This window comes from Octopus bimaculoides, chromosome 14 (genome assembly GCF_046866305.1).
Source record: "Octopus bimaculoides isolate indiv1 chromosome 14, ASM4686630v1, whole genome shotgun sequence".
In the NCBI taxonomy this organism is placed as follows: domain Eukaryota; kingdom Metazoa; phylum Mollusca; class Cephalopoda; order Octopoda; family Octopodidae; genus Octopus; species Octopus bimaculoides.
Window position 1 is genome coordinate 17,968,840 of NC_142941.1, and position 15,651 is coordinate 17,984,490.

A 15,651-nucleotide genomic window follows, 5' to 3' on the forward strand; every position below is an offset into this window, starting at 1 on the left:
ACTGCCTGTATGATTCCTGCCAAGGAACTCAAGAGACTTCCTGCACACTGGGAGATATGGTGAAGAGCTACCTACAATGGCATACAACTATTTGAAATCAAATGTTCCAGACCAAAGGTTAAATGAAGGACAGCTAATTAACCTTTCAATCACCAAACACAAACAGCTTGTCTTTTAATTTGTCTCTTACTAGTTTTGTATTGCATTTGCCTATTCACCAAGGAGATGGTGAAACACAGACGGAGAAGGGCAACATTCTTTGGGCTACCAACTCATTGAATGTGATTTCTAATATTCAACAAGTATTTTACTGGGTTCTGAGCAGAACACTTTAGCCTACTTGCTTCTAATTTGCCTAACTGTGGGCAACCCGTACATGTCGTGAAAAGTCAGTCAAGCTGATCACACATTAATACGTAGCTCTAAAGAGCAACTAATTGACTGTTTATTGCACCACACTGCATGAGATGAATATTTATCCTTTAGTTTCATTGAATGAATCTTTTCAAAAAAACCTCTTTCTTCTTTTCTTTTTATGTGATAGTACAACTTAGCTGGCAGTTTTCTCATGACCGCTAGAAGCTCAGTTTCTGTCATTTCCAAAACAAAAAAGACCTCTTTCTTGCATCTAACTAAGCATCTCAAAGTGATTCAAAAAAAGAGAACATCTTTAATATTTTGGGTTGTATCATTTGTCAAAATAATATATCTATAAAAATGTTTCTTACTTTAATATTTGCAAGTTATAAACAACCAATTCGTATTTGTCCAAGCGTGACTTTATCTGAGATTGGTGACTTAAAAAAAAATTTGCTTCATGCCATGTACAATCTCACTGCATTATATCTTGGGCAAATATCATTTTCTTTAACCTTGGGTTGACCCACAACTTGTGAGGGAAATTGGGAAGATGAAAACTGTATAGAAATCTGTCAGATAGTTTGTACTTGTAATACAAAAGCTACAGCATTGTCACAGTCACACTGATTCCTGATTATTATGTTATCATAATAACATAACATGGGTAGAGCCTGGGGAATGCATGAGTAGGTAATGCTGTTGGTCAAACCACTGAACCCACCTTATCAAAACTCATGGAGATCCTTCAGTACATCCCCCCACACATACACACCCATTGTAAAAGCCTTTCCTCTTTTTCAGCTCATCCAAATTTCCATTAATATGAATAACTTAGAGAAATCCTGTAGTTCATTGGAAGAATACATTTCCAATATAACTGGGTAAGTAACTGGTTTTGCTTTTTACCTGTTTGTTTGCTGAAATAAATCACAGTTGTTGTCTTTATCCTTATGTTTAATTAATTAATTCATTCATTTATTAACTCAGCACACTGCTACAGTAACCCTTATATTTGTCTAATTTTAGTGCTGAGAAAGATAGTATTCATGTTGCTAAACTACATGGTACATCAATGTTTAAGGTGAGTTCATCTTAAAGGCTTTTTAAACTTCATTCTAATTGTTTGATAAAGTTGATTCCCATACTTTGCATTATTAGATTTTTCATGATTCTTCATAACATTAATAATACTCTGCTTTTACTCTACAAGACCTATTGAAAGTTAAGTTAGGACCAGAAAAGAATTGACTCATTGCCAGGAATTTTGACACAATCCAAAGATTCTGTTTTGGGTGATGTAACAAGGTTGATAATAACACTGTGGAGGCGCAATGGCCCAGTGGTTAGGGCAGTGGACTTGAGGTCATAGGATCGCGGTTTCGATTCCCAGACCGGGCGTTGTGAGTGTTTATTGAGCGAAAACACCTAAAGCTCCATGAGGATCCGGCAGGGGATGGTGGTGAACCCTGCTGTACTCTTCCACCACAACTTTCTCTCACTCTTACTTCCTGTTTCTGTTGTGCCTGTAATTCAAAGGGTCAGCCTTGTCACACTGTGTCACGCGGAATATCCCCGAGAACTACGTTAAGGGTACACGTGTCTGTGGAGTGCTCAGCCACTTGCACGTTAATTTCATGAGCAGGCAGTTCCGTTGATCGGCTCAACTGGAACCCTCGACGTCGTAAGCGACGGAGTGCCAACAACAACGATAATAACACTATGTATACCGATTTTCTTTCTTGACCCCACCCCCACTTTTACTCAATCTCCTTTTGGAGAGCTAAACAGAGGTTATGTGAAGGCACATGGCTCACTGATTAGAGCATCAGGCTCACAATCATGAGGTAATGAGTTTGATTCCTGGACTGGGCTGTGTGTTGTGTTCTTGAATAAAACACTATTTCATGTTGCTCCAGTTTACTCAGCTGTAGAAATGGGTTGTGACCTCACCTGGTGCCAAGCTGTATCAGCCTTTGCTTTTCCCTTGGACAACATCGGTAATTTTGAGAGGGGAGACTGATATGCATGAGTGACTGCTGATCTTCCACAAACAACCTTGCCTGGACTTGTGCCTCAGAGGGGAATCTTCTAGGTGCAATCCCATGATAACTCTTACCAACTTCAGTAGCGATGTCTCGGTACCAAGGGATATAACTCTTAACTAAATCCCCTACTTGGTTTGTTTCATCACTTTACAGCAACCGCAAACTGGATGTTTACAATAACCTGCCATTTTCTGAATATATTATATCTGTTTTCTTATTGAACACAATGTTCATGTTTGTAGTTTTAACATGGTGAATTTTTTACTTCAGGATGCACGCAGTGAAGCAGAAGAATATATATATAAACAGCTTAATGTGAAAATTGACGAATTTTTAGATTTAGGTATGTATATTGTGTGTGTGTTTATGTGTGCATGCGTGTTTTTATGTGTGTGTGTGTGTGTGTGTGGTTAATGAGGGATGCTTGAACTGTAATCTTTAGTCTAGTTGGATACATTTATGGTAACAAATCAGTAACACACTTTCAGCAACTGTAAGGAAAGGAAATCTTGCCTCCAGAATTTTGAGATATTGCAGCTAGATTAACTGCTTGGAAGGGCAACAGCCATCACACTCCTTGGGGCCACCAAAACTCTAAAGTGTAAGGGCAAAAGTTATCTTTGCAGCTGGCCTGAATGCTTGCAACAAACATTAGTGTTAAAGTAAGCAATGGATGAAGTCTCTAAATAGTTATATAACAAATCAATCTAAAAATATTTTATTAACAATTTCCTATACAATTATTCATATTATTCTAAAAGATTTGTTTTAAACAATGATTAATAAAACAAAGGTGGCATGAGAGACAGATATAATTCTTTTGTTTTATCACCAATACATATTTTCACATCACTAGAATTTGAACGTATATTCATAATAATTACATTATGAAATTAATCAATTAATCTGGTAATGTTAATGTTTTGTGTCAAACAAATATCTTCTCCTGCATGTTTCTAAACAAATGTCTTCTTCTGCATGTTTCAGCAAATTATGACTGGGCGTTAATGGAATCTAAAGGTCATGCAAGTGGCTACCTCATGGATCTTATCGCTTTTTTACAAAGTACATTTATGTCATTCACTAACCTGCCAGTAAGTCATTTTGATTTTTGTTTTGTTTTTCTCTCTATAATTCCCCCCACTCCCCCTCTTCACTCATGCAAATGTACACACACACACACACACACACACACACACACACACACACACACACACACACACACACACACACACAACTGATTCAAGAGGTCAGTAAAGCTTAACAAATTGGTTTACAACATCTGCTCCAGTTAAGTTTAGAAGTTCTAAACTCGTCCCTTTTGCTGATGGCAAAAAGGCAAAATTTAACTCTTTTAGCATTTAAACTGGCCATATCAATATCACACCCAAATATTCTACTTATTTTATGTTCAAGACAACCAGAGCCAGCCTCTTACAGCTACCCTACAATGTCATTCTAAAAATAAACCATCACATCATCAAAGTCTTGAAGCTATGAGATCATGCATAATTAATTCAAAACAATATGCATAAATAAGCTTTACATTTGACAGAGTAATCTGAATGCTAAAGGGTAAACAATAAGTATTTATTTTTTAATTATTTTATTTCGTATTCTGCAAACTTAGTATATGCATTCTATAATTTACTTAGATGATTTCTTCCATAACAATGTTCCTAGTCTATATCCTGTATTCACCATCAAGAAGTATATTTCTGGTTGTTCTGTTAATTTTCTTTGATCTGCAAATAACTCAGGTTTGTTGGATCTGCTGATAGCAACATATAATTGTCCATGTGTGAACACTGGAATCAGAAGGTACAATGCACTCCTCTTGAAACTTTGTCCTTGACTCTTTTTTATCATCATAATTAAAGTATGCCTTAGAGGAAAATTGCATTTTTTCTTCTTCAGTAACTTGGTGTCAGATTGTTGAAGAGAAATCCAAAGAATCATTTTCCTTTCATTGTAGAAGTGAATTCAATGAATAAATTGAATAAGTTCACTGTTTTCTATTTCATTTCTATAAGCAGCAAATTAGCTGAGTTTTTAGATTGTCAGTCATAATGCCATGCAGTATTTGTTCTGAGACTTTGTTCTCTAAGTTCAAACCTCTCTGAGGTCAATTGTTCCCTTTTATCCTTTTATAGTCAACTAGCAGAAATACCCGGCGTTGCCCGGGTTAAAGAGAATAATGAAATCTAAAAACGCCGTCTAGACTACGCATCATCTTTATATATAGAGATGTATATACACACACGCACCCAAACACATGTATATATATGTATATCAATATAAATATATGAAAGTCAATGAAGTTTCGTAAAAGAAGGTGATCATGTACATACTTTCTTGCTGTTGTGATTATAACACCTCATTGTAAACTATGTTCCTTGTTTTCCCTTGTGGAGCATATACAAATAGGTTTTTTGTTGCTGCCCACTCTTGAGCAGCCAGAAGCAGGGCTCTTCCAAGAGAAGACCAGCTACAGACAGTGTTTGACCCTGATATTTGTTTATGGACATGGCAAAAGTCACACGAAGGGGGAATTGTAGTCTTCTGAATGTAAAAGGAATGTCTGCTCCTGATGGAATAAGAGGAATTCTTGGGATAAAGACGTCATCCCCTTTTGCACATCCAGAAAGAATGGTAGCCTCGATAACGTGTGACATCATTTTCTAAATAATGCTCATCTGTTATGTTCGGGTTAAAATTTCATCAACATCAAAAATATATGAATTTTCATGGGAGTTATGGCCGTTATGCAAAGAATATAATTTCCAAATTTCATAAAGATCCATTCAGTACTTTTGACGTAGTTTTGGATAAGAAAACAAATGACTAATGTGTGTGTTTGTGTGCATGTGTGTGTGTGTTTGTGTGCATGTGTATGTGTGTGTGATGGGTGTATATATGTATAGATATCTGTATGCATGTATATATGTATATATGTGTACATATTACATGTACATCAATATATATATATACATCTACACATATGTATACATATACATGTATGTATAGATCTATATATATACATATACGTGTACATCTATATGTATAAATATACATCTCTCTCTCTCTCTCTCTCTCTCTCTCTCTCTCTTTCTCTCTCCTCTCTCTCTGAAAGTATCTGTCATTACAGTATCGAAATGGTGTACATATACATGTATATGTATACATATACATCTCTCTCTTTCTCTCTTTCTCTCTCTGTGAAAGTATCTGTCACTACAGTATCGAAATGTGATTGTTTCAGTTAGTGGAATAGTTTCATTTTTAAAGTGAAAGTATTTGACATGAGTGTTTTTGTTTCACTTTTGACACGTAATACTTAAATAGTGGAGGAGATATTATGTTGCCGTGTGCTCGAACTCTGCAAGAAGTTAATAATTTTTTTTGACTAAAACACAACTGGAACCCTAAGTAAGGCATGTGTAAAATTTGAATGAAATTGGTTGCGTAGTTCTCGAGTTTTAGAGATTCACACAGACAGACAGACACACATTCTCATTTTTATATATATAGATAAAAAGGCATCAATACAGAGTGGTGAATTGGCAGACATACCTTACAATATTTGTTCTGCATTTTTACCTTTTAAGTTCCTATCATAGCTATGTGAGTCATAGACTTATTCTGTCACCCAATCTAACACCACCACCTGGTTCTCAAGGTGGTGGTGTTATGGACATTGCCTTTCGTTCTGACTAAATGATAAAAGAATAAATGAATTATTTGAAAATCAACATAATCTGAGCATGTGATGCATAGATAGACATGTGAGAAACATGGCTTTTGCTATGATATGGACTGTATGCTTGGTTTTCTTATGTAACAGTATGATGGCTCAAATACTGTCATCAATTCTTCAATGAGACCCAAGCAAACATACTAAACTCAATCAATGTTCCTGTTTCACTAACTGGAAATAAATATTTTAGCTGACTGTTCAGACCACAGATCCTCCTATGAGCCTGAATAAAACAACCAGAAACCACATCAGTACGATACTTTTGTGAATCACTACATGAAGGGGTAGTTTTCAGTGGTGTCTTTTATGTCCCTATGGGTTACAAGGTATTAATTATCATGTATGGTGACTTTCATTTCTGAAAATGACCAAAACAGAGTAACAGTCAAAATTTAATATTTAGTTTTTGTTCCTCTCTCTTCAATATCGAATTATATGCTGTCATTAAATTAAACTGAGATTAGTTCCACTGACTATACCACAAATCAGTTGATTTTGTTTATTAGAAAGAAATCAGTTGCTCCACTAATTAGCAGAATTAGTGGAGTTTCTAGTTAAATGCCTTGCAGTATTTAGTTGTTGTTTTTTTTTTTTGTCCTTCTATACTCTAAAATATCACTAAGGTCAGTTTTGTCTTACATCTCTGGGGTTCATAAAATAGTACCAGTTATATACTAGGATCAATTCAATCAACTGTTCTCCTCCCTCACAGATTTGTTGCTTGTACCAAAGTGATATAAATCTTTATTTGTTAACCATTTTGTATTTTTCCATATTTTCTACAGGAAAAGGTTGCCAGAACAGCATGTATGTCTGCTTGCAAGCATATAGCTTGTAGCTTGATGGATTTTGTGATGGACAATGATGTCAAACAAGTTACAATGGGTGCTTTACAGCAATTTAATTTAGACCTGATTCAGTGTGAACGTGAGTAACCATATGTTTTTCGAAAACTTATTTTACTGTTCAGATCATCATCATCCTTTTTCCATACTGGCATAGATTGGATGGTTTGATAGGAGCTACCCAGGCTCCATTTGTCTGTTTTGGGATGGTTTCTACAGCTGGATGCCCTTCCTAACACCAACCACTTTACAGAGTGTACTGGGTGCTTTTACATGGTACCAGTACAGGTGCTTTTTACACGGCACCAGCACCCATGAGCCTGCAAGATTAGGAAGGCTCAGTTGAAGATGAATGCAGAGGACATGCCTATATGCAAGGACAACCATGATCTTACTTAGCTTGATGTGTCTTCTCAAGTACAGCAAACTGTCAGGAGTCTCAGCCCCTTGTCAACCCTTCTCAAATGATAAACTAGATACAACCAACAACTTTCCAATGCCTTTATCATAGGTGTGTTTGATCAATCAGAGCTTACACCTTTTTTTATTAAACATCCTTATTTGTCACCATACCTATTCATCATCATCATCATCATCATCATCTATGTCCTTCTTAAGCATCATAGAAATCTGCTCTTCACTCTGATGGAAAGGCTTTTTGTTACCAGCAGAGCTCCCTGAATATTTTTCCAGCCTGTTCTTACTCTGGCTACTATGCCTTTTTGGGAGCACCCATCCCCTTTGCTGAGTCACCTAAGTAGTAGAAACTAATGACTACTTCTAGAGTGCTATCTGGGCAATTGAGACCATTTGTTTCCTGGGTACTTTGTGCTTAATACACCTGTCACATACAAAGGCTAACTTTTTTGTTAGTTAGTCTATGATCTTGTGAAGGCACATGGCTCAGTGGTTAGGTTATTTGGCTCACAACCGAGTTCGATTCCTGGCAGCACATTGTGTCTTTGAGCAGGCTTTTTTATTTCACATTGTTTCAGTCCACTCGGCTGGCAAAATGGAGTTGTACATGTATTTCAAAGGGCCAACCTTGTTACACCCTGTGTCATGCTCAATCTCTCTGAGAACTACATTAAGGGTACACATGCCTGTGCAGTTAATTTCACGAGCAGGTTGTTCTGTTGATCAGATCATCTGGAACCCTCATCGTCATAGCTGACAGAGTGCCAGTTGCCTTTGATCCCACTACATCTCTAGTGCATCCATTGTATAGAAATTAATGATGGTAAAAGAAATATAGTTGTTACAGACATTAGTAAATACCTTGACCCATGTTTAGCATGAAGGCATTCTTACTCAGATATTTGTCTGTTGTTCCATTCATCTTTTGGTTCAGAAGTTTCTTGGGAGTGTGCAATGACAAATCTCTCTCTCTGCCTGATATCCCAAAAACTCTGTACATTAGGGGTTTAGTTATTTCTTCAACATTCCTCTTACTGACAATTAATGACCTTCTTGCTGCTAGTTTTAACCATACACACACAATGAATGTGAGTGAGTGAGAGAGAGAGAGAGAGACACACATACACACGCGCGCACACACACACAATGTTCACTCTTCAGTTTTCTGCACTTAGCTACTCTACTGACAATGTGGATACTTTTATGCCAGGCTTGTTCTGGTTCCATAAATTCTCATCTTGAAAACATCCTCCATTTTAGGGTCTTCACAAAGAATCCACCAGTACATCATCATCATCGTTTAACGTCCGCCCTCCATGCTAGCATGAGTTGGACGATTTGACTGAGGACTGGCAAGCCAGAAGGCTGCACCAGGCTCGAATCTGATCTGGCAGAGTTTCTACACCTAGATGCCCTTCCTAACGCCAACCACTCCGAGAGTGTAGTGGGTGCTTTTATGTGCCACCGGCACGAGGGCCAGTCACACGGTACTGGCAACGGCCACACTCAAAAAGGTGTTTTTTACGTGCCACCTGCACAGGAGCCAGTCCAGCGGCACTGGCAACGACTTCGCTCAAATGATTTTCTAATGTGCCACCAGTACAATTGCTAGAAGGCAACGCTGGTAATGATTACACTTTAATGGTGCTATTTACGGGCCACTAGCACGGAAGCCAGACAGCTGCTCTGGCAATGAAACACGCTCGACAGTGCTGTTAGTGCTCCACTGGTGCGGGGACCAGTCGAGTATGTTTCAATTACGATTTACATATTAAGAAAATAGTTTTACAATATTCTCTTTATATCATATGTATGAACAACACATAGATAATACATTCAAAGTTACTACAAATTCTAACCCATGGAATTTCTGATGATCTCTTAAGGCTATTTCACATATCTGACATTGCTAAGTTATCTCCCAAGAACCAAACTTCTTGTTTAGCTGGAAAATACTAAAGCCTTAGTTAATGGCTGATCCTAGTCCCCTGTAAAACACAAATTAAACACATACAAGCATCCTAAACCACACAAACATTTTAAGAAAGGTATTTATTTCAATGCTTCACCTTTTCTGGCATTCATCTGCTTTAATATATAAAATGTTTTAAAATATGTTTCATTGTACTTTCAGAATTTGCTGCATCAGAACCAGTGTCTGGATTTAATGACGGGACGCTGCTGTTGGCTTTTGCTGATCTCAGGCAGGTAAGGTCATTGGCTTCTTGTTGGAACATTTATTTCAATATTTTACAGTTGATAATTTGTCACTGTCAATTATTGTTTGTATATGTGCTTCTATTTACTCTACATATATAGGTTAATGTGTGTGTGGGTTTGCAGCCATATGATGGGGAAAACACAGATTCTTATCTGATCACCAAAAATAAGTAACATCAAGCCTAGTTTGTACTTGGAATATCAATATTTATGAAATACAATACATGACATACACTCGTTTCTAATCAATAAAACTGATCAAAAATCAAACGCCTTAATTAAATTAATAGATAAATTCATCAAATAAGTAACCCAATTAACTAAAACAAAAGAAACAAAATACGAACATGCCCCTCATCACAAATTCAACATTAGGTCACAAAAATCAATCAGTCAAGAAACAAAAACAACAGTCAATCAAGTACAAAAGACAACAGCCTTCATCACCATCGTCATCATCATCTTTAATGTCCATTTTCCAATCAGGCTCAAAAAAACAAACCAATGAACAGACACAAACAAGAGACTACATCCCGCACCAATGGCTATAAATAACAACAAGTTGTAATATTTCTTGCTTGAATATCATCAATAAACTAATATCTCCTCTACTGCAGCACACCTATTTCTGCCCTCATTCTTGGTTGCTCTCTCTCTCTCTCTTCCTCCCTCCCTTCTCTCTCTCCCTTCCTCTCCCCCCTCTCTTTCTATAGTGCATTGTTGTACCATTCAAAACTTTTTATTCTTTATATATATAATCTTTATACAACCCTTAAAATAGATAAATGTACTTAAATTTCATGGCACAGCAGCTATCTGCTCTCTCAGAGAGCACAATTTAGCCTGTCATGGCCGTTTTTGTTTTGCCTGACAACTTGGATGCAAATCTGCATAACAGTACTAGAATGCAGATAGTTGTTGTTCAAGGAAATTTAAGCCGCACAATTTTGTATCTTCTACAAAAATCACCTCCAATTCTGCCAGTTGTTTTGAGTTCTTTCTGCTTGTTGATTATTCACCTTGAAACAGGTATAAGGGTTTGTGTGTACACTCAAAAAACAGACATGCACACACACACACACACACACAATATGTGAGCTTTATCTTGCAATTTGTTTATTTCTCTATTTTCTAGCTTCTTGATCTGCTCCTGAACTGGGACTGGTCTGTTTATTTGGCTGATTATGGTCAACCAAAGTGTAAATATGTTCGCGTCAAACCTGTTGTAGCTATATCACTCTTAGAAAAGTAAGTGACTTGTTATTTTGCTATATTTTATTAGGTTTTTTAAAAATTTTATTGAAATGCTATTACTTTCCTTTACAACTATGATTTGACAGTAAATAATATACAGGTATTAGTGGCTAAGTGAATAATTATGTCTATAAGCCTTTTGGAATAAAGGTTCCTTATTTCAATTTAGTCTTGTACTATGTACATGTCTAGAAATAAAATACTCTTATGCTAATCAGAGATCGAACCAATAGAAAAATAGCAATGATGTTCATAGTGAAATTAATAGGGTAAAATTCCTCTCAGACATTTGAACTTTTAATGTTTTTTAATGGCTAAGAACTTCCCAGTTCTTCACATGCATTCAAAAGTATTTGATTTCCTCTACTCAAGTTATAATGAAAATTGACTCAGAATTTCCTTCCCCTGAATATTTCCTTGTCAAACATTTAATGTCCAGTATTTCAAACTTTATATCAATTACGAGAATATTGTAGTTTGCTTGAAGCATTGTGTATTGTTTGTGAAATATAACGTGTCTTGAATGGCACAACAATGCAGAGTGGACTATAATAACTGTTATAATTTAATTATCCATAGTCTGATATAATAATAATAATATTTCAGAATACAAAAATTCCTTCAGATATCACTAGGAATTGATTGAGTCACTGCTATAATTGGTTTTCCAACAAAACCGATTATAGCAGTGACTTGATCAATTCCTAGCAATATCTGAAGAAAGAATTTTTTGTATTCCAAAATATTATTATTATATCAGACTATGAATAATTAAATTATAACAGTTATTATAGTCCACTCTGCAGTGTTGTGCCATTCAAGACACATTATACTTATATTAATCATACCAATCTCATCTGTTTTCCTTTTATTCCGACCTTCCAAGCATACTTTATTATTCATACCACGAATGCTTCTTGGAACCTTATATATATATATATATATATATATATATATATATATAATCCAAGAGAGTTAGGGGTTGAGAATCCAACCCACTAAGGGATAATATCTATCCAATATACTGCTGGGAGGGTACCCAATTATTGTTACACTAGTGTTATACCAAGTGCAATAAGTGGGTGCGGGTAAAAGGGGGGTTTTTACCCTAAATTTATATAGCAATAAGAAAATGGAGGGGAATATGAGGTACTCATCAACTTGCAGACACTGTACTCTGTTGATTAATCCATCTATTTTACAACCAAAAGGACAATAAAGACAATATACAGACACTTATGACATACTATGCCATATCAACAATTAAGATTTCAAATTTAAAAGAACATCTAGCAACTGAAGAAGGGACAAAATCTTACAGTTGTTTCAGCCTAGCGTTGGCATGCCCCATTCTATCTATATAACTCCAGTACGCTGGAGTAATTGGTAGATGAAAAGGATGCAATGGGGGTACATGCATTATTCACTAGGCCTCTTCAGAGGTTTACAAAATTCAATTCATGAATTTTGCAAAATTCAAATACAAATATAAAAATAAAAATATAAAAGCATATAAAAAAACATACAAAAAGCATATGAGTAGTCACCAGGAACAAATTAACTCATATATATATATATATATATTGAGACATTACTGTATATAAGTATGTTAAAACATCCATCCAAGTATAGACTATAAAAACAAGTCTAAATATTAGATATTTGAACATTTTTAGTTTAAAATGTAAATATTACAGCACATATATCTAGCCTTTAGTCAGCTGTCAGATCTTTATATACAGTTAACTTTTCTAAATACTGCTTTTCCAATTCATTTGCATTTTTTTTTTCTTTCTTTCTCGGTCTTTTTTCTGTATGTATATATTTTACTTTTGCAGGTTAAATAGTGGAGATAAGAAGAAATTCATGTTTACACCATTGAAGAAAAACGAAAGAGACAAAAAGAAACTTCTAGACACAGTGCTAAAACAATTAAAAGGTCTAGTGAATGGGACAGCCCCTCAGCAAGGCAGTGGCCAGTAATGGTTTAGCTGGGGTTGGTTATAGGACCTCAACTGACTCTCCTTTCCACAGTCCTTTCCTTTCCTTCTCCTCTTCCTGGCTGTTTTATTTCCTTTCACCCCCCCCCCCACCTTACCCCGTTCTTTCCTTTTTTTTTTATTTATCTGTAGTGGACTCAAGGGAGGGTTGCCAGCAGATCAGAAGCAGAGCAGAGGTGAGAGGGAAATATGGAAAAGACAACATTACTTGACCAAGTCCATAATATCCTGCCTGAATACCTACCTACCTACCTACCTACCTTACCTACCTACCTACCTGCCTGCCTGCCTGCCTACCTGCCTGCCTGCCTGCCTGCCCGTCTGTCTGTCTGTCAGTCAGTCAGTTTGTCTGCATGCCTGCCTGCTTGCTGTTATTTGACAATGCCAGACACAACACAAAAACAATACAAAACTATAAAAAAGAAAAGCTCTATCATTCCCTCCTCATTTTCTGTCTAATATCTCGATCTTTCTCAATGAAGCCTGCCCCTCACCCACCCTCACTATTTATTTCCATTATACTATAAGTCCCGGTGAAGAACCTTCACCATTCCCTAATTTAACACTGAACACTCATAGAGGAGAAACACTCCAGCTATCTATCACTGGTTAGTGACCAAGCAGTGTGGTTGTGAAGCCTTTCTAGAATACACAATTGTTTGAACGAAAGTCACTGATTATATGATGTTATGCCTGTATTCCACCAGGATATTCCACCAACCCTCCCATTTTTTTTTTCCCCAACCAGTCCACCCAATGGGCAACAAGTATTATAAACTGTCCCCTGTTATGGCGAATGTGTCTGTACTTCTATCACTGACATTATAGTATGATGTTTCATGGGCCAAGACATTGTTTGAAATAATAACAGAAATTTTAAAAACAAAAAAAAGAAAAACCATTCCCTCAAACCAACTTGCCCCTACTATTTACCTGACTAATATGGCTGGTAAAAACAGAGAATTAGAGAGAGAAAGATAGTGAACAGCTTTGTTGTGGAGCATAGTTCAAAGTGGAAATTAACAGTTGTAATTTGTGGGGTTGTTTTTTTTTTTTTTCCAGTACTATGATTGAATCCTCTCATAACAATAAGTCAATAAATATGATTAATAGTTCTCTCTCTCTCTCTCTCTCCTCTCTCTCTCTCTTTTTCTCTGTTTCCCAGTCTCTCTCTATCTCTCTCTCACTCTCTCTATCTCCCTCACTTTCTCTCTGTCTCTCACAGAATAGTTTGATACTTTTTAAATTACTGTCAGGTCAAAACCAAAATTCTTGTGGTTCTTTAATCTTATTGTTTTTTTTTAGCATCTAAATTTTTCCCAACACATACACACACACCCATATATTTAAATCCAGACATGGGGTTAATCTTAAATCGTCAATGTTATCCTGTCTGTCCTTCCCTTTCTTAAGATGGTAGGTTGTTGCTATTTGCGAGAAATTAGGAGGTTATTTCTAGCAGACCAAGCAGCCACATAGGACCTCCCACGTAGGCTCATCTCACACACACACACACACACACACACATATATATATATACATACACACACACATACATAGACATACATATATTCACACACACACACACACACACACATATGCATACATATATTCACACACACACACACACACACACACACACACACACACACACACACACACAGAGGCAAGCACATACCCTCTACCTCTTTATTTTTTTTTTATTTGCTCCTCTCCTTCCTTCCATGAAATGATTTCTTTATTCTTCTTCATTTTTGGTGAAAGCTTTTTATCTCTCTTTTCTTTTTTAACTTATTTATTTTCTTTCTGTTGTATGTTTGTTACCTATTTACCTGTAGTCTGTTCTTATTTCTCTTCTGTTGGTATGTATTTTGATAGAGCATAATTTAGATACTTCTGTTGTTCTTATTTTAACCTGCAGATCACCCCTGATTGAAATAGACTTATGATCAAAAACTATTCCACCTATGACCATTCCATCTGTTTAGGGGTATTTAGGTCTAGTCGTTGTAAGAAAAAATATTGGATTCGGTATACAGTGTGGCACCACTTATTCACCCAAGTGAAAATTCTATATTCCACTGCAAACAGGCCAGGCACTTTTCACCAATTTCTCATGCTTTCATGCTCCTGTTGAGAAATTGTTAGGTGATGCTGTTGTGAATTAACACTGTGTCAGCTTTAATTCAGCAGTCCCGTGAAGTTGTTTCAGCTATAACCATCTAATATGTATGAGGGACTGTACTAGCCAAAGATAGTAGTGCATGATTTGAAAGCAATTCAACTGCTATTTTTAGCAGATCACGTGACCAAAGGGGAATCCTAGGTTAAGTCATTTGTTAGGTTTAACTCTTTTGTTATTGTATTTCTGTTGAAATAACACTGCCTAGGTTTCAAATAATGGAGAATTTAGTGAAATAATTGTCATTATTAAGTTGCTGTAAAGTGGTGAGCTGGCGGAGTCATTAACACACCAGCCAAAATGCTTAGTGGCATTTCATTCGTCCGTATGTTCTGAGTTCAAATTCTGCTGAGATCAGCTTTACCTTTCATCCTTTTGGAGTCGACGATAAAATAAGTACCAATTGAGTACTGGGGTTCAATGTAATCAACTTGCCCCACCCCTGAAATTTCAGGCTTGTACCTAGAGTAAAAAGGATTATTAAGTTTCTGTTTGGAATGTAAGTTTACACAAAATTTTAATGGGAAACTTTCAATTAGATTACTTTAAAAATGGAAGTTTGTATCATGAA

General features: G+C 36.3%; 1 protein-coding gene across 3 annotated transcripts in view; it reads left to right on the top strand.

The window, feature by feature from the left end:
• The window catches only part of LOC106883631 (exocyst complex component 6B), a 125,674-nt gene extending 111,878 nt beyond the window's left edge, over nucleotides 1-13,796 (top strand). For all 3 annotated transcript variants that reach the window (XM_052972708.2, XM_052972707.2, XM_052972710.2), the window contains exons 16-23: nucleotides 1,162-1,241; nucleotides 1,387-1,441; nucleotides 2,676-2,748; nucleotides 3,393-3,499; nucleotides 6,948-7,089; nucleotides 9,559-9,632; nucleotides 10,780-10,892; nucleotides 12,737-13,796. In XM_052972708.2, coding sequence (XP_052828668.1) covers nucleotides 1,162-1,241; nucleotides 1,387-1,441; nucleotides 2,676-2,748; nucleotides 3,393-3,499; nucleotides 6,948-7,089; nucleotides 9,559-9,632; nucleotides 10,780-10,892; nucleotides 12,737-12,881 — 789 coding nt within the window. In that variant the 3' untranslated portion in view covers nucleotides 12,882-13,796. The remainder of the gene's footprint in view (nucleotides 1-1,161; nucleotides 1,242-1,386; nucleotides 1,442-2,675; nucleotides 2,749-3,392; nucleotides 3,500-6,947; nucleotides 7,090-9,558; nucleotides 9,633-10,779; nucleotides 10,893-12,736) is intronic.
• The last annotated feature ends 1,855 nt before the right edge of the window (nucleotides 13,797-15,651 follow it).